We start from the raw sequence: 24,870 nt of genomic DNA, 5'->3' as shown, positions 1-24,870 counted from the left end.
TACAGCAGAACATATAGTGATTTACCTCTGGGACAAGTTTCACACTTTTTTTAACGAATATGTAAGGTCGCTGAAACACAATGGAGGTCAAGAATTAACGTTTGGGGCACATAACAGTTGGTTATGTTGTTGCCAGCGAAGTGGATATGTATGAACATGCATGAAATTTAACAATGGTGTACTCAATTGTTTTGTTTAAATATTAGTTAATGTTTAAATATGTGAATTTAATTCATGCTGGTTTATTATTTATTGTAACCATACCTAACGTTTTACAAATGATTATAAGAAGACCAAACAATAAACAAGGTAACTGTATACACATTATTTAAATGAAACGTGTATTTGTCAAAAATGTCATTAAAACGCATGTTTGACTGCTGAGCACTTCAGTTACACACCCATTGACCTGCACTTGTTTGTTCAGCAGCTGGTAAATCTTCATCAACGGGAATATGGGTATTGTCCCATATACATGAGTTTGTATTCCTGGCAGTACTGAATGATGGGAAAGGAGAGTAAGCTGCTTTAGAGGTTTTGTTATGTTCTTTATAAATTCGTGAAACCACCCGGGAGTTCAAGTGATTGTCAAAAGGTATAGTGATGGATGGAGCTTTCGCTGATGAGATTAAACAACGTGCTTCGTAATAACTTTGGCGGCTCATCATTGTGAGAAATGGACCAGAGCAAACTGTTACAGCTAACATTATCCGCGATCGGAGAGGCGAAATAACAAAATGGTAACATGTCAGAGATGGGAAAACTGCATTTATTTGCCTTTACCCTCGACGACAGCCAGTGTTGGGTAAGTTACTCTGAAAAAGTAATTAATTACTAGTTACTCATTACATATTCAATAGTGTAATTAGATTATTGTCCAAATTACTCTGTCCAAAAAGTATTTAGTTACTCAATACTAATTACTTTCTATATCCTACATCAACCTTGATTAGTTAAGTGATTCAAGGATAGACATGAAACAGCTTATTAAATTCATTCAAATAAATAATATTATTAACTGACCAAAGTATTACAAATGTGAGCACAGATTTTAAAGACTTTGAATTTTGATGTCAATTAGACTATTGCACATGCATATATTTCACAAAGTATTTAGTTTAAGTACATCAAAAGTAACTGTAATTAAATTACACAAAACATATGAGTAATCCCTTACTTTACTTTTTCAAGGGAAAAGTAATTAAAATACAGTAACTAATTACTTAGTAACTAGTTACACCCAACACTGACGACAGCCCTCCGCTGTGTGTGAATGAGTAAACTGTGTGCATAGGGCTACCACATAAAGCCTCGACTAAGTGACATGATATGGAAAATAACAACAACAAGAATGAACGAAATTTGCAAATAATAATCAATAAATAAAAACGTGTTTCATTTTGTTAGCATTTCTGCTGTGTTGGACTATGATGTCGCCACTACGTCAAAATATTTCTCAAACGGCTGTCCTCCCCCCGCTGAAGACTCGACGCCCCTCCAGTAGATCTGTTCTGGATCCGACTCTGTAAAGTAGGCCTAAAATGTAACATTAATTTTACATTTTCAACTTGATTCTCATCTCCAAGAATATTATGTTAACTCCATAATAAAAATATCTGTAAAATGTTTAGTCTGGAATGATTCCAGATGATTTTTAATGTTAAAATTAAAATCTTTATAAAAGAACAGGTAGATTCCCTGATCAGAACCTGTGCTTCCTGATTAACATTACCAGACCCAACAGTTTTGTGGCCATCTGATATTCTTAAAGAGTTTTAATAACATTAAAAATAAATATCCACAAATGAAAACAATAAAAATAAAAATATATTTATGTAAAAAAAACTTGAATCGTATGGAACCGATGTACATGATTAAATTGATTAATTTAATTCAAACCTTGTTTTCAATGTAATATGTACTCAGAGTATTTACAGGTGCTTTCAAGATGAAGTACAAGTCGTTTTTTCCCATATTTTGGCAATTACCGAACTAGTGATTGGATTGGCCATAATTTATAGCTTTGCCTCTGATACAAAATTTACATCCAGAAGTTTGTAAATGTACAGTGTTAGAAAATAAGTGACAAATGCAGAATGCACTCCAACAAATACCGAACTTAAGAAACAAAATGATCTTCATACAATAAAATAATATAAATCCATTACCCAAATGAGAGAACAATAACAAAGAAAACAAATCCAAACATATACAATAATAAAATTAAAACTACATTAGGTAAAAGTAAGTAGAAACTTTAACAATATGTGAATGAATGAGAAAATGAACTTAAAAAAAAGACATTTCAGCGACACCCTTTTACAAACAAATGCACATTTTGCATGCACATAATAAAGAGTCAATGAAAATGTGTTATTTCCTCATATATAAAATAAATAACTTACAGGTCGTAGTCACATCTTTTAACTACTTAAATACTTGAAAAACTTATTTTACTTTTATGTATGATCATTCAACAGTCACCAGTAGCAAGTCAAATATTGTGCACAGATGCACATGCTTTCAGTTTGCCTCGGTCTCCTCCCCAAAGTAACCATATATGGATCTTAAAACCGCAATTTTTATGATCTCATTGCATATATGATCCGTAAATCCTCACACAGACCCTGAAAATACATTTTCTCTGTACATTGGCAATGTTCTTGGGCCTTTATAAAACTTCCCATAGATTTAATCTTAATTATGTGCACACGCACTCAACAAACCCACATGTCTAATGAGTAATAGTACTTTTTATAATGCTTTTTATCCACCCTGTTTTAACGTAGGCCTAATGGTGTCTAAAATGGACATGATTAGAGTACTTTCCATTCATGTTCTGAGCATGGATGGTAATCCATGAACATGATTTGTGAGTCTCATAAGAGTTCCATCTGTAGCAGAAGTAAAGACTACATCTCCCATCATTCCACTAAACGGTCATCACAGTGTTATTAACCTACGCCCCTGTTATTTGTTATTGTTTTGCGACCTATGGTGATAAATGCAGCACAGAGAAACGGAGGAATCAGTATAAATCCTGAATCCAGCAAACAGTGGTTCTGTGAATGTGGAGTGAAATGTGTGCAAGTGTGTGAGTTTGTCAGAGATGCTGTAGAAGGACAAAGTACCAGCGGGACAGTCCAGATAAACTCCTACCCTGTTGTACAGGGTTGAAGCAGCATCTATATCAGTGCTGTTTTTATTGTGCCAAACAGTGAAGGTGTCATCAGTGCAGTCAATGCTCCAGGAGTTTTCATTAAATCCAAACCTACAGTCATCACCTCCTCCTTTCCTGTTGATTCCTTTATGTGTCACAGATATAACAGCTCCTTTCCACCCGCTCCATTCAGCCTCCCAGTAACAGCGAGCAGACAGACTCTCTCTACACACAACCTGAGGCCAGTAATCAAATCTCTCTGGATGATCAGAATATGACTCCTGCTCCTTTTTCAAACGTGTGACCATTCTGTTCTCCTCAGACAGACATAGATGAGTGTTTACTGTGTTTGGATCCAGTGTGAGATCACAGGCATCTGTGCACAAAACAGAGATAGTGGCACAAAAATTATATTGTGTTTGTTTGAATGTGGGTTTATCAACTTAATTATAATGTGATAACAATGTGTACACAAAATTTAGCAAGATTGACAGATTCTTGCTAACTTTAACTCTGAGGATGTCTTCTTTTTTAAAAACACTGTCAAAATAAAGTAAACAAACTAAAGTCTGGGAACAATGGCAGATCACTCAAGAGACAATATGACTGACAGATAAAGCAACCAATAGTGTTTCATTTTGGGACACTTCATTATCAGGGGCATGGAAACGTCCCCACAGTAACAGACCGGTGTGCATTTATGAACGTCTCTAAAGTTGATAACTTTTATGACCTGAATCTACCATATACCTTTCCAAATTCAGTGTTTAGTAGATTATTATGAATTCTTATTTTTAACTGATGTAAACATAACAATATTCTTCTTCGATCACACAACGTTGTGTTATTTCCTGGATATCATGCAGAAATGTTGCCTCCTAGCACGGAATTTAATAATCCCACATTCTATGCGTTTCGCCTTCCAAAGCCACGCCTCCACCAAACGCATGAATGTATTTCCTAAATCCACATAATGAAATTCAAACTAAATCCATTAAATTCTTCTCGAAGCATCTACATACCTGTCCAAAAGAAAGACAGCAACCATGATATCTTCTTTCAGACCCTTTGCCTGCCAGAGCTGTCTCCATTGTGTAAAAGCTGAACCGTTGTAAACTCAAGTTTTTCCTCGTTCATGATCCAGACGTTTTTTCGTCACTGCTTTTTCAAAAACTAACTTTCTATTTGTAGATTTGTCTGTTCCGCAGGAAGTTTGATTTTTGCTGATTGTCCGGCATTTTTCCTACATTGACACAGCCGATGTGAGCACGCTGCAGCGCTGATGACGTATGATGTCTGCATGAACAGCGTGCGCAGTGGTATGCAAAATACGTTGGCCAGACACAGCGTTCGGCCAGAACGTTTTGATTGGGCAAAGTTTTTTTGGTTCTACTCCGTTCAAAGACGAAATATAATTATAAAATAATTATTTGACCACGTTACTTCTTGATTGCTATCAGGATGTAAAGAGATTTCCAACCAACATGACTGAAAAAATTCTGGACAGGACCACCCACCATGCTTTTAAGTGTGCCGTATGCATCAGATGTGTGTGTGCACTTACACTTGTGTAGTCCGGCTCTAATCCTGACCTCTCCAACATGATCCACACTACAAAAACAAATTTACATTCTGTTTATACTGAATTAAGGACCAACAAATAATATTTGAAGTATTAAAAGGATATGGTGCTTGTGAAACTCCTTAAAACGTTTTTTTTAAGTTGAAGTTGTTGAAGAACAATAAAGTATTTAAATAAAAATGGATTAAGACCAGTTTTCCTCCAAAAGTGTAATCAAAGAGAATCTCAATGTAGTGTAGTAGGCGGTGCGAGACCGTGGTTCGAGACCGGTGAGTAATTGTTAATGAGCGCCAGCTGTGAGCACACCGGTCTCGAACACGTAGGGGATCGGGAGCATATAATAGAATGAGCGACCGGACCGTCGAAGAGAGAGGACCGGGCCCGAACATGTTTGTTTTTGTATTTGTTTTGTTCGCCGGCGGTCGGCCGTGAGGGGCCGCCGGCTGTTATTACTTTATTAAATGTTTAAATGTCTTCCGGTTCCCGTCTCCTTCCTTCCTTTTATGGAGATTTGTTACACTCAATATTTTTCAAAAAAGCGCAAATGGGAATGGGTGTTTTATTGACAAAGCGCATATTAAAACACAAGCGCAATCTAAGAACAGTGCAAATTAGCACAGGGTTTTAAGACATGCTTTTTTGGGGCATTAAACAATGCCGCAAAAATACCAGTACAATGACAAATGCAAAACTAAATTTAATAAATCCCCTCTACGTGTCTTTAATAAATCCCAAAAGTAGTTTTGCGCTGATTGTTAGTAATCTGTCGTGTTTTTCATGAATGCTAATGAAGTAATCGGATTGACATGTGTTAAATGTTACAGATTTCAAATCGGATATATGATCTAATGACATGCACGCATACACAAATATACATGCTGTTTCAAAATGAGAATTTTAGGCATCCTTATACCACTGCTTGTTTATTTTGCTTTGTTAATGACATCAAAAACTGGATGGCCAACAACTTTCTTATGCGACACTCTTACAAGACAGAGGTGTTCATTATTACACCAAATGCCAATAAACATAAAACGGTAGAGTGCAAGATTTCCTTTGATGGGTTTTCTTTTGTGTCGTCATCCACAGTTAATAACCTGGGTGTTTTGCTAGACAGCAGATATCGTTTGATATCTTCCATTTTAGAAACATCTCTAAACTGCGGCGAATGCTTTCTGCTTTAGACGCGGTGAAACTTATTCAGGCATTTATGACCTCACAAATAGATTATTGTAATGCATTGTTGGGTGGATCTCCTGCAACGCTTCTGAAAAAACTCCAACTGGTTCAAAATGCATCTGCCAGAGTACTTACTATAAAAGTAATTTGACCAAATAAGCCAAATTCTGTAATTAATGCACTGGGTGTCTATAAAGTTCCGAATAGACTTCAAAATCCTGCTAATAACTTAAGCATTGAATGGTCTAGCGGCTCAGTATCTCTGTGAAGAGTATCTATTGTGAGATAACAATCCATTGCGTACACTTGGGTCGCAAAACCAAATATTTTCGCAAAATCAAAATATTCTAAAGGTGGTCGATCCTTTTCATTATTAGCTTCTAAACTTTGGAATAGCCTACCCAGGTTCGAGATTCAGACACACTCAATCAGTTTAAAACTAGACTAAAATCTCATCTCTTTAATATAGCTTTAACCTAACTCAATGAAAATGTAACAGGACTAGGTGATTGACAGTTGCATTAGCCTATCAGCAAGTAGTATCGTCTATTTAAAGCCTGATTGGTTGTTACCTCGGATGCGTCACGTCCGATTTCACCGTTTCTTTGCTTGTGTTGACGGAGCTTGTAGGTAAGCGTGCTGTGTGGTTTGAATGGTTGATAACTGGTTGAATGGTTTGATATCAGCTGATCAACCATCGAGTAGTGTGACTCTATTTATATGTGGTCATCTACTGAATTCAAGTTCTACTGAATTCAAGTCCCATAAAGGTAAAAAATCTCTCTCGCGCACCTTCTCCGGATCTGTTCCACCTATGTGGAATGATCTGCCCACTGCTACAAGATCTGCAGATTCTGTAGCCATCTTTAAGAAACGCCTGAAAACACATCTCTTCCGCCAACATCTGACTGATCTGTTCTGACTCTTTTCTTCTCTACTCTAAAAAAAAAAAAAAAATGTATGAATGAATGGTTCCGTATACTGTGTTAGGCTATATGAGACTAGTCTTCTTTTTGATTGCACTTATGCTTTTGTTGTACTTATGCTGTCCTAATTGCTTGCATTGCCTACCCCACCTGTAAGTCGCTTTGGATAAAAGTGTCTGCTAAATGACTAAATGTAAATGTAAATGTAAGTTGTTTTGTAGTAATCTCAGGTGACCAATTATTTGATTCTTTTGTTTTCTGCCTATATTTGTTTGTTATTGACATTCATTGCTGTCAGGACTAGTTTCATTATTGATGTCTACATTATCATTTTTATAGTTTCTTATCTGTTTATTGCAGGAGCTGGGATCCCACGGTTAGATTGCCCTTCCTCCTTGTGGTGGTGGTTCTTTATCATGTGTGGTGTACACTGTGAGTGCTTGATAGTGTGATTAGACTGCACAGGTGTGCGTGGATGTGTGCCTTGTAAAACCAAACTCCACATTTATTACGGCTCCAAATTAAATCCTACTTTTGGGAGCCTCAGCCCTGCTGGTGTTATTTAGTTTTTGTTTTCTTTCGTTTTGTTGAAGTGGGGTTTCAGTGTCTCTTTTGTTTTAAATCATTTTTGTATATTACACACCTCTTGTATAATTCTATGAGGGAACTGAACATGTGTGCTTTAAGTGTTTGAGTATTACTCCTAGGGTGGCGTAGTCGGACTTTCTTATTAGACAACTTGGGCTTGTCTCAAATCGCAGCGCCACAATAACACTGATAACTAAGTAGTCTATGCCGCAATATAGTTAGCTTGTCAGAATCGAACACAAACACATCCATCATAATGTGAGACTTTCTTACACTTTCTGTTAGGGGAATCTACGCTAATGTCAGTATTTAGATTTTCTTGTCCCGTCCTCGGGTTCCCGAGGACACGACAGGTCATCAGTCCAAGCTCCGGTTCTGGCTGGATGCTCTCTCCAGTTCACCCAAATGCCAGTGATGAAGGGAAGTCCACCCAATGGCAACTTTAACCACAACCTATGATCCCGAGGGCACCAAAAGTCGTCAGTCCAAGCTCAGGTTCTGGCCTGATGCTTTTCCCAGTCCAGTCAGACGCACGTTATGATGGGCAAATCGCCTGAGGACAACTATAGCCACAACCTAGGTATAGTCATCCAAAACCAGAATAAAATTGGACAGACCATAATCTATATATTTTTCTATCCTCACTATTTCTTTCCTCTACTAACTTACCAGCCCGGCAAACTATTTTCCATGAATCTGTTCACAGTATTTCTCTCTTTAGTTGCAGCAGTGCTATTTAATATGCCAGAGGAGGACTGGCTCTCCTGGTTGAGCCTGGCCTCTCCCAAGTTATTTTTCTCCACTCTTATACACATACATCTATAGTGGAGTTTTGGTTCCTTGACTCTGTTACTCACTGGGAGACAGCTTAATTAGTTTAATTCATTAATATAACGAACTTGCGTTGAACAACACGCATGCACGTTAACATATTTTAACAAATATATTCTTTCCGCACGTTTTGGTATTAATGCAAATTGTTTGGGTGTACTGTAATTTTAGGCTCCAGTCCTGATTACAATATTTAAAATAATAAAAAACCTAAATTAAATATACTTCGATTTAATAATTTATAGTTTCTGACAATCCACTGACAGTGTACATCGCACAGAGAAAACTTTCAATAATAGAATGTATCTTAATACCATATGCTCTCTTAAATTTTTCCCCTAGTATTATTTTTATTATATTTTTCGTTTTTATGTCTGTAAAGCTGCTTCGCAACAATAAAATTGTAAAAATCGCTACATAAATAAAAATGATTTGAATCGAATTGATACAATCAGAATACGGTGGTCGATGGAAATGCAGTAAATGACACAATTCCATATTAACAGAATTTATCTTTATATTACGTTTTAATGCCACGTATACCTGATACAATCTAGTTTGCATTGTTTGTCATCCAGCAGATCAGAGAGAAGCTTCATTCCTGAATCTCCTGGGTGATTGTAGCTGAGATCCAGTTCTCTCAGATGTGAGGGGTTTGATCTCAGAGCTGAGACCAGAGCAGTACATCCTTCTTCTGTAACCATACAGCCAGATAACCTGAAGAGACACAGCCCAACATGCAAGGATAAACTGGGGTCTTCTGAAGCAGCTAGGTGGTCAAGACGAGAACATATTTGAGTAAATATGGGTTCCTAAATACCTCAATATCTCCAGGTGACAGTTTGGACTCTTCAGTCCAGCAGAGAGCAGTTTTACTCCTAAATCTAGCAGGTCATTGTTACTCAGGTCCAGCTGTCTTAGTGAGGAGTCTGGTGATTCTAGAGCGGATGCCAAGCCCTTGCATGATTGCTCGGTGAGATTACAGTAGGTCAATCTAAACAGAACAACAAAAATCTAAAACGATAACACAGCTGTAGAAAAAGAAGAACCTGGTAAAAGCAACGTTTAGCATATGAGCCACTGTGTTTCAACCACAGCAAATTGCTCCAGATAATTTGCTCGAAATAATGGAGTGATCCTTTAAAACTCGTATTAACAAGCTGCAATGATACTCTTCTCATTAAAGTTTGACATTTTCTCGGCTATAATTGTTAGACCAGGGGTCTTCAACTACTTTTAGGGAAAGATTCCAAAAGTATAAATCGGATGCAGGCGGTTTTTTGAGCATATCCTCATTTCTTCTATTATTTTGTATTTCTTGAATTAACTGCATTTTGTGTCCTTTTATGCTCTTTTTTGCTGTTACTTATAGGTCATATATTAAAACATGCACACAAATTCTCAATCCAGTATCTTTTACCTTTTCATGATATTTAATTAAGGGATATTGTCTTTTTATTCGTAGCCCATGTTATTTTCCTGAATGTACCCAAGATGATGTTAATTTACTTACCCTAATTCAATCCAAGATGTGGGTGGCATTGTTTTTTCAAAAACACAACACAACAGTTATTTCAACAGAAAAGTTGTTGAAGTGCATTATGGGTATCGCCGTCATTTCTAAGATATCAACGCCGAGATGTTCTGTCTTCTTCATTCAATTTTGCTTCGTTTCAAGAGATAAAATGGTACATTCTTGTTGTGTAATATGTGGTAATACTTGGACATACGATAGAAATAGCTGAAAGCTTCCGCACTAGGAACGATTTTTTAGTTTTCCCCTTGTAATAATATGTAATCACATTCTGTTATGCATTTTAGCAGTGTTGCTTAAGTATGTTCAATCGAGTATGTAAAAAGTAATTTTCATAAATGTGTTTTTGTTTTTTATCAGTATTACTTGTCAGCCAAATTAATTTAAACAGGGTAAGTTTTATTGGTAACGATGGAGACTCGCATGATGTATATTGCTTACATTTGTGTGTAAATCAATGGTGGACAAAACAGTATATATAATTAAGTATAAGTAAATGTACATTTTTATGCCATAAAGAAGATAGAAATTTCAAAAAATGAGGTTGGAGGCTGCATTGGCACTCGACTATTTAGTATGGATCTGTGTTGTTGACTAATTATATAAATTACGGTTCCTGACATCTTAAGGGAGATTATTTTGTTACCGTGCGTACTTGGTTTGCTTCTGTTTCTCCAATAGGATGTTTAATCGGTCTTTACTGTACCGCTTCCACTTCATATACATTCAGTTAACTGCTCAATGCCGCGATACCTCCAAAATGGCGCCTCAATCACGTCAATCACAATAAACCCACGTGACTGACAAAGACCGATTAAATGTAGCAGTGTTTTAGACTTTCAAAGATGTGGTGTCTCAGGACGTGTATTTCTTAAAGCACACCGCTCTTCTTAAAGTCTTTCCAGTTATGTTAATTTACTCAAGTTAAGGCGGGCCAGATCAAGATGATTGGTGGGCCGCCAGTTCACTAGCCCTGCTTAAGACATTCTGTTTGTGTAAGCGCTGATGTGTTTGTCTGCTGCTGCTCTTCAGTCTTTGAGTAATTATATTTATTGTATTTTATTTCAGCCCACCTGACAGCGGATGTATACTTTGCTGCACTAGAGATGGTGAAGCCCTGGTTTTCTCATAAGGATCATGCAAAATTAGATTCATAATATTGACTGAATTCAGTTATGCACTTACATGATCATCAACCAATTGTTCCTATTTTATTTTAATTTGAAAAATTCTATCAGGTATTTGTTATTTAATGTAGATTAAGTGTTCTGGTTGCAAACTAGATGTCTCCAGTGGATTGCTTCTAATCTAAAAGGACTTTTTGTAATTTAGGAAAATCATCCTCTTCATCAGCTCCTTTACTATGCGGGATACCTCAGGGGTCAATTCTAGGACCATTATAACTTTTCCTGCATATGCTTTACTGGACACTATCTTTGAATGATATGGAATCCCTTATTGTTATTCAAAAACACATTTTATTTCAGTGTGCTTGGACAAAAAAATATTTGGGACAAGAACATTGAACTGGGAATGCCCAAAATTGCTTTATTTAGGCATTGACTACAACGCTCTCTTACAGTTAAAGGAGAGCACAACTCCTTCTTCAGGAATAGTTCATTACTCACCCTCGTGTCTTAGTGGTATATGACATGCTTTTTCCTCAGATGGACAAAATTTGAGAAATTTAGAAAAAAGGTCTTAGCTTTGCAAATGCATTGAACAGTGCCCTTGTTTTGAATCTCCATAAAAGTGAATGTATCCATCATGAAAGTCATCCACAGGACTCCAGGGTGTTAATAAATACTTTTTGAAGTGAAACAATAAATTTGTAAGTAAAAACTTGACTTAATATTTTGAGTTGCTTCAGATTTTGGACGTATAAAAATTCATAGGCATTCTTAGAACAATTCAAAGAGATTCAAAGGTGAAATGTGTGAAGGTGGACTACCGTTATTACAAGCATACATTTCTCATCTATAAATGTAACCTTGTCTGGTAGATCCCTATGTCCTGGTGGAATTTGCGACCCATCACACATTTTAAATAGAGTCCAGTTTTTCCCAATCCTAGTCCTCGGGGCACCCCTCCCAGAATAATTTAGTTTTGTCCCTATATGAACCTGATTTAATTTATCACCTTGTTAGTGTGTTAATTAGGGAGATATTTCTAACATTCTGGGGGAGGCTGATGTGTTGAATCCAGGGATAAAACATTCTGGGAGGGGAGACCCAAGGATTAGGATTGGGAAAAACAGATGTTATGTTGTCAATGGTAGCGTTTTCATTTATGTGTGGTGTAAGCCACAAATACTTTTTTGTTAGTTTAAAAGTATACCTTAGTGCTTCTAGTTGACAGTGTGGACTTTCCAGTCCAGCAAAAAGCAGCATACTTCCTAAATCCTCCAGGTCATTGTTACTCAAATCCAGCTCTCTCAGGGGGGACTTTGGTAATTGCAGAACAGAGGCCACACTTTCAAATCTTTGAAGAGTGAGATCACAGCCTGCAAGTCTGTAAAAGATGAAAACATAAAATAAGATGATTTATGTGTTTGTTACTTAATTAAATCAATTAAATATATTCATGAGTAACTGTACTAATTGCATTTTTTTTATTTTAATTGTATTTTAATTTGTGTTTGCAATAATGTTTTCATAGTTTTGGACACCTTATGAAAGTGCAAATTTTGTATAATTTTCATTTCAATACACACAAATATTCAATTTCAGATTGAATAAAAAGGAAAATCCATTTACAGTTGCATTTCCCATGGCTATGAAACAGGTCTAAAGAAATAGCACCAGTAATGACATTGTTTGCTTTTTATTTCCACTGCGTGACATGGAGCGTGCTAAATTAAAATGGAAATGTATTGAAATATATTAATACTCACAGAGCTTTCCTGCAGTTTATTATAGCTGGTATCAGTCTCCATTTGCCTTCCTGTGTTGTGTTGTATTTGTTGAGGTCCAGCTCATCCAGCACCTCCTCTGACATCTGAAGCATGTAGGCTATTGCTGAGCAGTGGGAAGCAGAGAGCTTATTTTTTGAATGTTTGTCTGATATCAGAAACTCCTCAATCTCTCTGTAGATGGACTGGTCGTTCATTTCAAGCAGACAGAGAAACAAGTTGATGGATCGGTCAGCTGTTAAACATTCGTTAGCTATAATTTGGCTCTTAATGTACTGTGCAGTGTTCCTGATGGTCTCTGAGGTGTTCACGGAGTGTGTCAGTAAATCCTGTAAGAGTCTCTGATTTGACCCCAGTGAGATGCCCAGCAAGAATCGTAGGAAAAGATCCAGATGTCCATTTTCACACTCAAGGGTTTTATTAATTACTGCTTCTATTATTTCAGAGAGAGAGATTTTCTTATGTCTATACCACTCTTCATGCAAAAACACATAGAAAGCAGCCAGAAACTCCTGAAAGCTGAGATGAATGAAGCAGTAGATTTTCCTCTGAAAAATGACAGATTCCCCCTTAAAGATCTCAGTGCAGATGCCAGAATACAGTGAAGCTTCAGCAATATCTATGCCACACTCTCTCAGATCCTCCTCATAGAACACCACATTGCCCTTCATCAGCTGTTTGGAGGCCAGTTCAGCCAGTTTCACAATCACTACTCTGTTGGACTGCAGGAGTTTCCCTGGATCTTTCTCTGGATCATATTTCTGATTCTTCATATTGATCTGAAACAGTAGGAAGTGGATGTACATTTCAGTCAAGGTTTTCGGGATCTCTGCGGTGTGGTCTTGATTCAGGATGTTCTGAAGCACAGTAGATGAGATCCAACAGAAGACCGGTATGTGACACATGATGTGGAGGCTTTTCACTCTTTTAATGTGTGAGATGATTCTGTCGGCTTGATGCTCGTCACTGATTCTCTTCCTGAAATATTCCTCCTTCTGAGCGTCATTGAATCCTTGGATTTCTGTCACACGTGTGATGTATTTAGAAGGAATCTGATTGGCTGCTGCAGGTCTGGAGGTGATCCAGATGTTAGCAGAGGGAAGCAGATCTCCTCTGATCAGGTTTGATATTATCACCCCTACTGATGAAGACTTTTCCATGTCAGAAACAATTTCACTAACTGTAAAATTCAGTGTAATTCTGCTTTCATCCAGTCCATCAAAGATAATCACAATTTTACACTTGTTATAAATCTTTAGATCTTGAAGTTCAGGATGAAAGTTATGCAGAAGTTTGTAAAGACTATACTGCTCATCTTTTATCAAGTTTATCTGACGGAATGGAAGCACAAACATGAAATCTACATCCTGATTGTATTTTCCTTCAGCCCAGTCAAGAATAAACTTTTGCACAGAGACTGTTTTTCCAATTCCAGCGATACCTTGAGTAAGAACAGTCTTAATTTTTGCATTCTCTTTACATGCCAGTTCAGGTAAATGTTTAAATATGTCATTGTAGCTTATTAGGGTGTCTTGTATGTGTTGTTTAAATGTTTGGGAAGTTCTCGCTATCTTTAAAACCTCATGCTCTTCATTCACAGCTTCTCCAACTCCATCTATGATGTAGAGTTGTGTGTAAATCTTATTCACCAAGGTTTTGCTTTCTTGCAGTTTGATTCCCTCAAAAAAAGTCTCATACTTCTTCTTCATGTTGAATTTATGAATTTCTTTTACTCTCTGTAGCACATCATCAACTGTTTGGACAGAATCATGCTGGAGGTATTCAGTCTTCTCCAGCAGTGTGGGTGTCTGCCAGTTGGAATCTGTTTCATGCTGCCCCGTGTGGTTTTGACATCTGGAGTTGGTTAAATATGAATCTTTCTCATCTCTGCAGAGACAGTAACATAAAACAAGACATAACCACACAAAGATAAAGAGATTCAAAAGAGATTTGATTCCTTGACATCTAACATTTATTTTTAAAGACATTTAAAACTAAAACAAATTTAAAATACTTGTTAAAATTACTTAATAATAGAATGATCTCATGCCGTCCCTGTCAATGTTAGGTTTAGTTTAATTGTTGTTATCATGCGTACCTTGTGTTTTCAATTAACTTATTTCCACTCATTTATTAGTCAGTTAAGTTCTCATGAAATAAGACTCATGTCTTATTCTCATGTAGCCGAGATGCCAGGCAGAGAGGGTGATTCAGCCACAAAGGGGGAATAGTAACATGGTAAGACCATGCAGAATGTCCTTCAGACCTGGGGCCTCGTTTACAAAACTGTGTTTGGAACCCTTCCTAAAAGGGATCATAAGCCAGAATGCTAAAAAGGGCGTACACAAACAAAAATTTAGATTTATAAAACCTTGCGCACGCATGCCTGCATGCAATTTTCAATTTATAAATCACAGTTCCCTTTCTGTCGTTGTGTCGAGAACGACAGATGGGGTTTCTCCCTTGAGAACCCATCAACTCTGACTACTATAGAAAAGGCCAATGAAATTTGGCGAGTAAAATTTGCATGCCAGTCTCCGCCCCCGGATGTCCAGCGTTCATTTACCTTTTGTACTTCAGAGCCTTCGCTCATGATTACGAACAGAATGAATTCAATGAATTCTTCTTCTTCTTTTACATTGCCGGATCTACGACGCAGAGCAGCGAATCGTCGCTACCTGCAGTGACCTTCCCCTGGGCGTCTCGCCGGTTAAGGAGGTGTTTTTCTAAACAGGTCATTTTCAGGACTGAGCATTCTCCAGCGCGGCATGTCCAGCTCTTCTCTTGGGTCTCGCTGTTCACCCTCATCGAGGAGGGGGATGGACACGATCGCTGCATTAGGTGTCTGGGCATCCAGCACGCTGAAGCAGCGTTCGTTGACACATCTTTCCCGCACTGCGGGCAGATTGTCATTCAGAAGTTGCGGTCACGGGTGACTGTCTTCCTACGGGAACCAGCCACCATTTCGTCTGCTACCCGGGCTGTGACATCTGTGGATACGGCCCCGATGACCACCCACGTTAGCAGCGTTAGTGATATGGGGAACTCTGCGAACGTAAACCCGCCAGCCAAGTGCTCACGGCCGACCGCACCCCGATTCGCTCTTCTGAACGTTCCCCAACGGGCGGTGACATACCGTCCGGATCCTCAGGCACACTTTCGGAAATGATGTGTGATGTAGATTAGATGTCGCTTGCAGCATCGAAGGGAGACTTGCATCCGACTCTGATGAATCCGAGCTCCACCCCCAGTGGTCGAGTTCAGGAGGAAGCAGAAGTGATGTCATCCGTGCTAACCCGGGGATTCGTGGTTCCTGAGGTCAGAGCGCGGGACATGTTTTTCCCGGAGGTGCATGAGGAGCTGTGTAGAACTTGGAACACTCCACTCACGGACCGTTCCAGTGAAACCAGCTCCGGGTCCCTTACTTTCCTCGCTGGTGGGGCAGCCAAGGGCTACGCCGAGATCCCCCGGGTGGAAAGTCCGCCTGCGGTGAACCTGTGCCGCAGACAGCTACCACCTGGGGAGAATCGCCACGCCTACCGTCCAAAGCGCGTAAGACTTCGGCATCATTGGTGTCGAAAGCTTGTGATACCACGGGCCAGGCTGCCTCCTCTCTACGACATGGCCATCCTGCAGGTCCGCCAGGCCAAGGCGTTGAGAGAGTTGCACGAGGGTAAGGCCGACCCGGGTATAATGCAGGATCTCAGTGCTACCACTGACTGCACTCTACGGGCGACCAGGGAGGTGGCATGGGCCCTGGGTCGGACGGTCCACGGTAGTGGTCCAGGAGAGGCACCCCCGGCTGAACATTGCGCAGATGAATGACACCGAGAAAGTCCGCTTTCTTGGTGCATTCGTCTCGCAGGGTGGTTTGTTTGTAACACCGTCGAGGACTGCGCTCAGCAGTTTCTTGACGGTGAAGCAGACAGTGGCAACTAGCCACATTTTTTCAGACCGCGACTCGGCTGCCTAGAGGCCTCCGAGATCCTGCGTGACGTCTGCTTCCCGGCAACCCAGGACCCCTTCAACATCGGCTCCGGTTCCTGTGCCTCCACAGGCGGCACCCCGGAAGCAGAGGTCGAGGGGGAAACCTCCACCCTGTCACCCTTCTCACGTGAAGGGACACTGACGGGAATACCCCAGGGAGAACAACATTGGGCCCGACCTTCACAGCCACAGCTCTGATCGGTTGGTACGGGGCGACTCCTGCCTCGTCGCCAAAGCCGGGCCCATTTCAGGGCCTAGCGCCCACTTACTCACAGAGTTTTTCCGTTCTCCCTGGGTGTACTTGCAGCCGATCGCACACTTCCCCCGCCTTTGTTTACGATCTCGACGCCGCCGGTTAGCACTTCCGCCCGGCCGTGTGGGGTGCGTAACATCGGGTGTTCTGGCGATCTCAGGGACAAGTTGAATGTTGCTGATAAAACTTCCGGAAATGCGCAAACCGATATCCAAAAGCTCATGCCGGGTGTACGATGTTAATGCACAACTGTTCTGAACGAACAGGCCCGAGATGAGCAAGAAAAACACTATATAAATGCTAAAACTGGAGAGACGCTGAGCCTCGCGATGTTCCCGCGCCGCCATCTAGCTCTTTATTGTGTGGACCGACCATAAGAACCAAACGACTGAATGCCAGATAGGCTCATTGGGCATTTTTCTTTTGGTGCTTCGAATTTCCTCCTGTCGACACCATTCTACCATCTGATCAGGTGGCGATCACCTGGGGAATCGAGCGGATTGTTAAGAGAGCTCTGGTTGGAGTCGAAGCACCCCGAGAATACCCAGCATCATCGTGACCAGCCTGCTGGGAATGATCGTATTAACGGAGAGCTGTAGTCTACACAGAGCATCTTTACATATGTATCGTTCTGCTCCTCTGCGGATCTGTTTGACCTGTATGTGTACTGATGTTTGTCAAATGTTGGAGGGGGGATGGATTGAACATATCCCAGGATGAGTCTTTCAAAGCACCTGGATATAGTGGGCGTTAGTGCTATTGGTCTATAGTAATTCAAGGAAATTATCCTGGACTGCTAAGGGACTTGAAAAATGGTTGCTGTTTTCAAGCAGGCTGGAAAAACAGCATGGGCCAAAGAGAGATTAAAGATATCAGTAAAAACCTCAGCAAGCTGATGTGTACAATCCCGGCGGACCCAGTCTGGGATCCCATCTGGTCCAGACAACTTTTTGGCATTCACTTGTAGGGGATTTACAGTAAAAGACCCGTAGACCAGTTGTGATGAATGATTGACAAAGAGTCAGGAATACAACCAATGTAAGATCATTTACTGAAGAAAATTTGTTTTTAGTTTTGACTCAAGGAGTTCCACAGGCTGTCCTGCCTTGCATCCAAAATGCAGTAGTATTTAAACTTACAGAGTGTAATTACTTAAGCTAAATTACTTAAGTAAATTAAGCTCACATGATTGGCTATCAATGGATTACCCTGCCACACAGGGTCACATGAATATATATATTTTTAATTCTTGCAACTTTAACAAAGTTTTAAAACAGGAGTTTTCAACATATTTTAGGCCAGGACGGTTGCACGATTATCCCCCTCTCCACTGCCCCGCTGGCCTGCGCACATATTTTACTTTACCTATGTAGTAGAGTAGGCGGGGCGAGACCGTGGTTCGAGTCTGGTGAGTAATTGTGAATTAGCGCCAGCTGTGCGCACACCGGCCTCGAATCACGTAGGAGATGGGAGCATATAAAAGGAACGAGCGACCGGACCATCGAAGAGAGAGGACCGGGCCCGAACTTGTATGTTTGTATTTGTATTAATATTATGTTTTGTTCGCCGGCGGTCGTCCGTGAGGGGCCGCCGGCTGTTATAGTACTTTATTAAATATTTAAATGTTTGCCGGTTCCCAACTCCTTCCTTCCCTTTTATGGAGAATTGTTACAGCCATCTACCAAATGTGTAAATCAGAGCTATTTAAATAAAAACAACCAATAATGTCACAGCAATATTATGTTAAGACAATACATAATCACTTTTATGCATTGTCATATGTGGCAGTACACAAACAAAAAAAAGGTTGTCCTGCTCCCCTTGAAGCCACATAAAACTTAATACCAGACAGAGAACTGAAGCAAATACAGGGCTTAAATAACAACCAAGGAAACTAATGAATGAACACAGCCGAACTAGAACATAGAACTTAACCAAAACAGAACCGTGACAGTTCACCCCTCCAGACAAAATACAACAGAGGAGGGAGGGTGGGGGCTCAGGAGGTGGACGAGGGGCAGGCAGGGCGCCGGCAACGAGAATAGGATGGAGCAAGGGTGGTTATAATGGTGGAAGGAGCCATGGAGGAGCCCGGAGCAGGAGGAGCCTGGTGGATGTGCAAAGACCAGTGGAGATGGGAGCAGCGACACAAGGGGGCCGACTGATGGAGACAAAGGCGGCAGTGGAGGAGCCAGGGGTGGAGATGAGCAGACAGAGAATCAGGGTGACTGGTGTGTCAGGCAACTGAGGCGGAGGCAGGCATCTGGAAGACCATGGTGTAGCCAAAGTGACCGAGGACGAAGGTGGAGCACGGAGGGAAGGAGGAGCCTGACAGAGCCATAGGGACGGAGGGATGAGGTGCAGCCTGAGGATTGAAGTTTCGATGCAGCTCTGGAGGGACGAGGTAGCTTGGTGGAGCTGGTGGGATAACGGGCCATCGAAGAGATGAGGGAGCTACGAGCCAAGGTGGAGCCAATGGGTCGGAGGGCCAAGGTGGAGTCCAGTTTTCGGAGGCTGGAGGAGAAGACATGGGGTCATCCAACCCCAAGGTAGCTGATGGCTGGAGATCGCGGAGCTCATCCGAACTAGTGTCAGCCTGAGACGCCATGGATCGTTGGCTAAACTTTTTATGCACAAGGCACACTTTTGTGGAAACACTTCAGCAGATTCAAAGTCGTCATCTGAATTCCAAAGGATTTCCGGGAGACCTGCGAGTTCTTTAACGGTCCGCCTGGAAACGAAACGAAGCCGTATGATCAAAGAAGTAAAAGTGTCATGTTTACAATGGTTGCTATTAGAATTCATAACGATCGACTAAACACTTAATTCTTTAAAGGATGTGAGGTTCACAGCATAAACTTATAATCATTTTGTTGCTGTTAACTTTTGACACGTTCGTAAATGTGCACCGGTCTGTTAGTGCACCTCTAAACATAACACGGCACAAAACGAAACGTGATTGGTTGCTTTACCTGTCAGTCAAATGGCCTCTTGGGCGGGACTTGGCCAAAGAAAGCAGCGATACGTTCCAGACCTTCAGTATAAAGGCCTGACTACGCGAGACAACGTCCGACCTTATGGCGCTGGCGAGCTGAGAGTGAGCTATGGGGTTTTCAGGTGCCGGTAGGTCCTAATTCCATAATTCCTCTTCAATAGCCCAGTCAACAATGGCAGTGTTCAGTAGCAGCTCACCCTCTGAGGCAGGAGTGTGGGTGTGGGCAGGAGTGTGGGGGCCCAGGGCTTCCCTCTGGGCCCTCGATCTCTCCGAGAACTCCCAGGGCCACGCACGGTGTTGCCGAGTCATGCACCTGGTCAGACCGTCATCGAAGGAATTTAGCAAGAAGCAGGTCTTAAATTATAAATCACTGGAAACTTGGAGCCACACAGCAACCCCGGTTACTGGCACAAAGACTATTCTAGTGGAGTTTATTTGGATGCGAAAGAAATCAGTGAAGATGTTATGCATACTGTTATAAAAGCAGGACGTTTTTACCTGTGTGTTGCAGACCGATTTTTTATAATCCTGAGCTCCGATGTCTTTCTCTTAAACCTGTAGTCGTGGGGGTTAAACAAGTTTTTCTTCTGCAGAGCATCATATCAGATTAAGGAGAGCAACATGCAATGGGTCGCAGCATTTTTGGGGCAACTTGTTTGACTTGCACTATCAGTATAACAAGGTGCGTACTAACGCACAGGCTTGCATAGGCTGAAGCCTAGGAGCCCTACGTGTGCAAGGGCCCCTGATTGGAGAGATTTTAACATTTAATTAGAAACTTTTTTTAGCACGAACAAAAATACCCTCACTTGCCCATAAGAATAGCAAAAAATAAGCCGGTTATTGGATAGATGTGACCTTTGGGTCATATCTGTCAGGGTTTGCAGGGGAGGAAGAACCCAAACGCAGGCAGCAATAAGGGTTGACACAAAAACTTTTAAAAATAAACAAAAAACCACGAAGGGAAAACAAGGACCAAACTAATAATAATAAACAGAAACAAAAGACTTCCCACGAGGGGGCAAAAACAAAGGAAACAAGATAACTCGACTTACAAATAACACGACTAGGTAAAAGAGAAACATCAATACACAGGGTAAAGTAATCCAAGGGTGGTGATCTTCACGGTAGCAATAAGTAGACAAGGCAAGGCAACCACGCAGACAAGCAATGAGGTAAACAAGCACAAGTAGGCACAGAAGTACATTCAGATACATACAACGAACGAGCACAGGACAATAGACACAAGGATGTTTTATAGGGGAGAGAGACAAAGGATAATTAACAGGGACCAGGTGACAGGGATTAAACACTGAGCGAAAGCTAACGAGGAAACGTGTTGGCGGGAACAAAGACGCAGACCGGAGACAGATCATAGCAAGCCGATAGGATCACTATCTCTCCCTTCACACACAACCTAAGGTTATGCCATGACTCCGCCCCAAGACCAAGAATAGACATGATGGTGGAATCATGACACATATCTGTCTAGTCAGCTGCTAGTAAAAGTTAATAGATGCAGCAGGATTGGCATCTCGCATCAGCTAACATTGGTGCTGCGTTTGAAACACCTGCAGTGGGATCCTTAGCTGTTGCAGCAGCAGCTAGCTTATAATGTCATCAGTAATATTTCAGGGAGTTATTCCACAATGACATGCATATTATACTGGATGTTTTTTAATTATTTAATAAGCTTTGCTTTCTGCACAGTTGATTTAATGCACGGTAGTTTGTGTGTCAGTAAATATCCATCGAGGCGTTTTTAGCGGCATTCATTCAAAAATTTTATTACTGAAAGTTTGAGGGCAAATTTTTATTTGCCCTGATACAAAAAAGCTTGTGTCTCATATTAATTTAGATATGCATTTACATTAGAGCATTTTTGTGCACAAGTGATGTTTTTTTACACAAGAGTTAAATATGTTATGTTTCAGACACAGTATTGTCTGTTTTCTAAGTACTGTACATACATTTTTATTGATGTGAATGTTTGGAATAATTCCCTCTTTTATGAATACATCTGCAATAACGGTTGCGTTTCTGATTAGTTACACAAGGTTTACTTACATGTGGTCTGAAGTCACCACTTCATTATTAAGATTAGGAGGCTGCCAAAGGGAATCATTACTCTTCATGGATACACAGCTAAATCCTGGAAATGCTGCTCTTCTCTCTCTGTCCCTGGTCAGATCATCAGCAAAGACATTTAAAAAACGTTCAGGTTCTATTTAGCACATAATGTGCTTAAATACTTAATAGTTATTAAAAAATATTTCCTTTTTTCCAGTAAGGCTAATCTAACCTGGTGTGAAGTGCCTCTGTTCCATCACTGAATAAAGGGGGATCAGGCATTGTGTGCTTACTCTTCATTGGCACACAGCTGGTCTCTAGACATAGTGGACTGTAGTGAACATCCTTCACCTCTCTCTCATCCTCCTCCACCTCATCCTCATATAGGCTCATTTTACAGACATATTCCAAGACTGTAAATAAGATAAACATATCTTAAGAAACATTAATGTGCAAGAAAAAATTCTCACAAAATACGCTTTCAAAAACAGCACAAAAAGTTTTCTGTTTTTTGTACAGATCTTTTTTAAGTTTTCACTGCTGCTGTCCAATGCGAAAACTATGGAAGCCCGTTTCCGCCAGGGTTGGGAATTTCGACTTAGTAAGTCATAATAATGACTTAGTATCTCATAATAATGACTTATTTCATAATAATGACTTATTATCTCATAATAATGACTTATTATCTCATAATAATGACTTAGTAAGTCATAATAATGACTTAGTATCTCATAATAATGACTTAGTATCTCATAATAATGAGAAACTTTCTCATGATAATGACTTAGTAGGGGGGCGGACTGACCAGTAGGGCATTCTGTCAAAGTCCAGAAAGGCCGTGCCACCGACTACCTGCGGCCGCGACCATTGACGAACTTGGGGACTGCACGCAACGCGAAGGCATTAGTGGTCCGTCAATCATCTTTACCTGATTTAAAATTTCAAATAAGTGGAGTGACCTTAAGAACGGTTTGCTTTAAATGCACGTCTTCCTGAGACCCCACAAGTACCAAATGCTGCTACATACAAAAGTAATTCCCGCGGTTCATAATGATTTACATCTTTTAAAGCGATTTGATCGGTCAGTCCAAGAAACCTAATGTTATTTACAACGTTATAATCAGCAGTGCATTGCACAGCCACATGCAATCGGTTTGCACACTCGATAGGTTGGGTTCTAAAACGCTTTTTGTGCCCTTGAAAGTAGGTTAATTGTAAGAAGGGTACATCACGTGAACGGTTGTCTAAGATAAGGGGAAAAAGATGTTTTGTTTGCATTCATTATGTATAACGGCTATATTTAAGAAAAACAGCAGTTCATATCCCCCAGAACTCGCACTATACAAAGAATTTGGCCTGTAAGTGCATGGGGCACATGAATGCGATTGGATTTCACCCGAAGATGTGATAATAGCGTTCAGTTACAGATCAATTGACTCGCTTTATTAAACTCTAATTTAACGTCACGAGGGTAATTGTAATTAATTAAACCAAATAGCTTCATACATATCTTCTTGAAAAAATAATGGCATCCACATATTGGGTAAAGAAACGCATTAAGGAATATTAAACACAATTAAAACTATAATATCCCTTTTAATTTAAAATCATGAAAAGGCACAAGTGATGTACTGGAAGCAATATTTGTGTACATGTTAATATATGGCCTATAAGTAACAGCAACAAAAACACTATAAAAGGAACAAAATGCAATAAATAACAGAAATGCAAAATAACAGAATAAATGAAGATATAGTAAGCATCCAATTTTATACTTTTGGAATCTGGCTCTCAAAGAGAAGTAGTTAAAGACCCCTAAAGTGACGCAATACACACGTAACATGCAATCAATCCCCACCCCCCCCGAAATTTCGACTCAGTAACTCATTATTTTGAGATAATTAAGTCATTATTATGAGATACTAAGTCATCATTATGAGATACTAAGTCATTTTTATGACTTACCAATTCTAAAAAAATTCCCAACCCTGGCGGAAAAGGGCTTCCATAGAAAACTAATATATACGTTTTTAAAAACATTTTCCTTAGTATACATAAAAAACTTCACACGTCTGTAATGCCATTAAAAAAATAATAATTAAAACATCTTAATTTGACCTTAAAAACCTGATCAGGAATTGTTGATAATGAACAATCAGTGTCAGTAGCTTATAAGATTTAGTTTACAGTCAGGTTTCGTAAAGGACTAAAGAAAATCTGTCAAAGGTAACAAACACATTAGTATAAATATTTAAAAATAAAAAACTTACCCTAAGATTTGATGTCATTTCAGGAAAAGCTTTTAACACTCTAGGATGGCTTCCATGAGTTGAATTCAACAATTTGCTTTTGTACAGTTGTGCAATGAGTAATTTACTCCACCCACAAATCTACCACAGAAAATGTATTGCAAATATGTGAGGGGATCTGGGAAAAGCCTTCATGGTGAAGTTTTATAACAGGTTTTGAAATTATATAAAAGCTTGTTTTAAGCCCTATCCAAATTTCTTTTGCAAGTGACAAAAGTTTTGGTTACCTGAAGTAACCTGAAGTAACCTGATCGCTATGATTTTCTATAACTGAATGTTGAAAATGAAAACCCCAATTGCAAACCACACAATAAGGGGTGGTTTCCCAGACAGGGCTTGAACCTAGTCCCATACTATCTGAAATGTTAGAGGCGTCTTAAATGAAAACAAGACTGACACTTCTTAAAATATATCAGTGAGATTAATTGTCTCAAGATGCACATCAGTATTTTTTTTGGAAAGTATGTTTTCTAACACAATTTAAATATCCTAATTTAACCAAGTCCTGGTTGAGATTTCTACAGAAGACCCTGCGTGCATATAGT

The 24,870-nt window shown here is 39.9% G+C and overlaps 1 protein-coding gene across 3 annotated transcripts; it reads right to left on the bottom strand.

The window, feature by feature from the left end:
* Positions 1-1,812: 1,812 nt before the first annotated feature.
* On the bottom strand, positions 1,813-24,420 carry LOC130409257 (NACHT, LRR and PYD domains-containing protein 3-like). 3 transcript variants are annotated; one of them, XM_056733121.1, is made up of 9 exons: positions 24,287-24,420; positions 22,249-22,429; positions 22,014-22,127; positions 12,694-14,598; positions 12,138-12,311; positions 9,087-9,260; positions 8,810-8,983; positions 4,725-4,771; positions 1,813-3,536 (listed from the first exon to the last, which is right to left on the bottom strand). In XM_056733121.1, the coding sequence occupies exons 2-9, from the start codon at positions 22,407-22,409 to the stop codon at positions 2,971-2,973; spliced, it is 3,315 nt and encodes a 1,104-aa protein (XP_056589099.1). In that variant the 5' UTR covers positions 22,410-22,429; positions 24,287-24,420; the 3' UTR covers positions 1,813-2,970. The 3 variants fall into 3 exon arrangements, with proteins under 3 accessions (XP_056589099.1, XP_056589100.1, XP_056589101.1); XM_056733123.1 differs by lacking the exon at positions 4,725-4,771 and having other exon boundaries at positions 3,404-3,536; XM_056733122.1 differs by lacking the exons at positions 8,810-8,983; positions 9,087-9,260.
* Between the last annotated feature and the right edge of the window lie 450 nt (positions 24,421-24,870).

This window comes from Triplophysa dalaica, chromosome 20 (assembly GCF_015846415.1).
Source record: "Triplophysa dalaica isolate WHDGS20190420 chromosome 20, ASM1584641v1, whole genome shotgun sequence".
Classification (NCBI taxonomy): Eukaryota; Metazoa; Chordata; class Actinopteri; order Cypriniformes; family Nemacheilidae; genus Triplophysa; species Triplophysa dalaica.
This window is presented reverse-complemented; position numbering and strand designations above follow the sequence as displayed.

Excerpts from the sequence above, each read along its gene's own strand:
- LOC130409257 (XM_056733121.1), bottom strand. The coding sequence starts at position 22,409 with ATGAGCCTATATGAGGATGAGGTGGAGGAGGATGAGAGAGAGGTGAAG. Across the intron at positions 9,261-12,137 it reads TGTCAACTAGAAGCACTAAG|ATTGACCTACTGTAATCTCA; the intron begins GTATACTTTTAA and ends TGTTCTGTTTAG. Across the intron at positions 4,772-8,809 it reads TGCAAACTAGATTGTATCAG|TGTGGATCATGTTGGAGAGG; the intron begins GTATACGTGGCA and ends TTGTTTTTGTAG.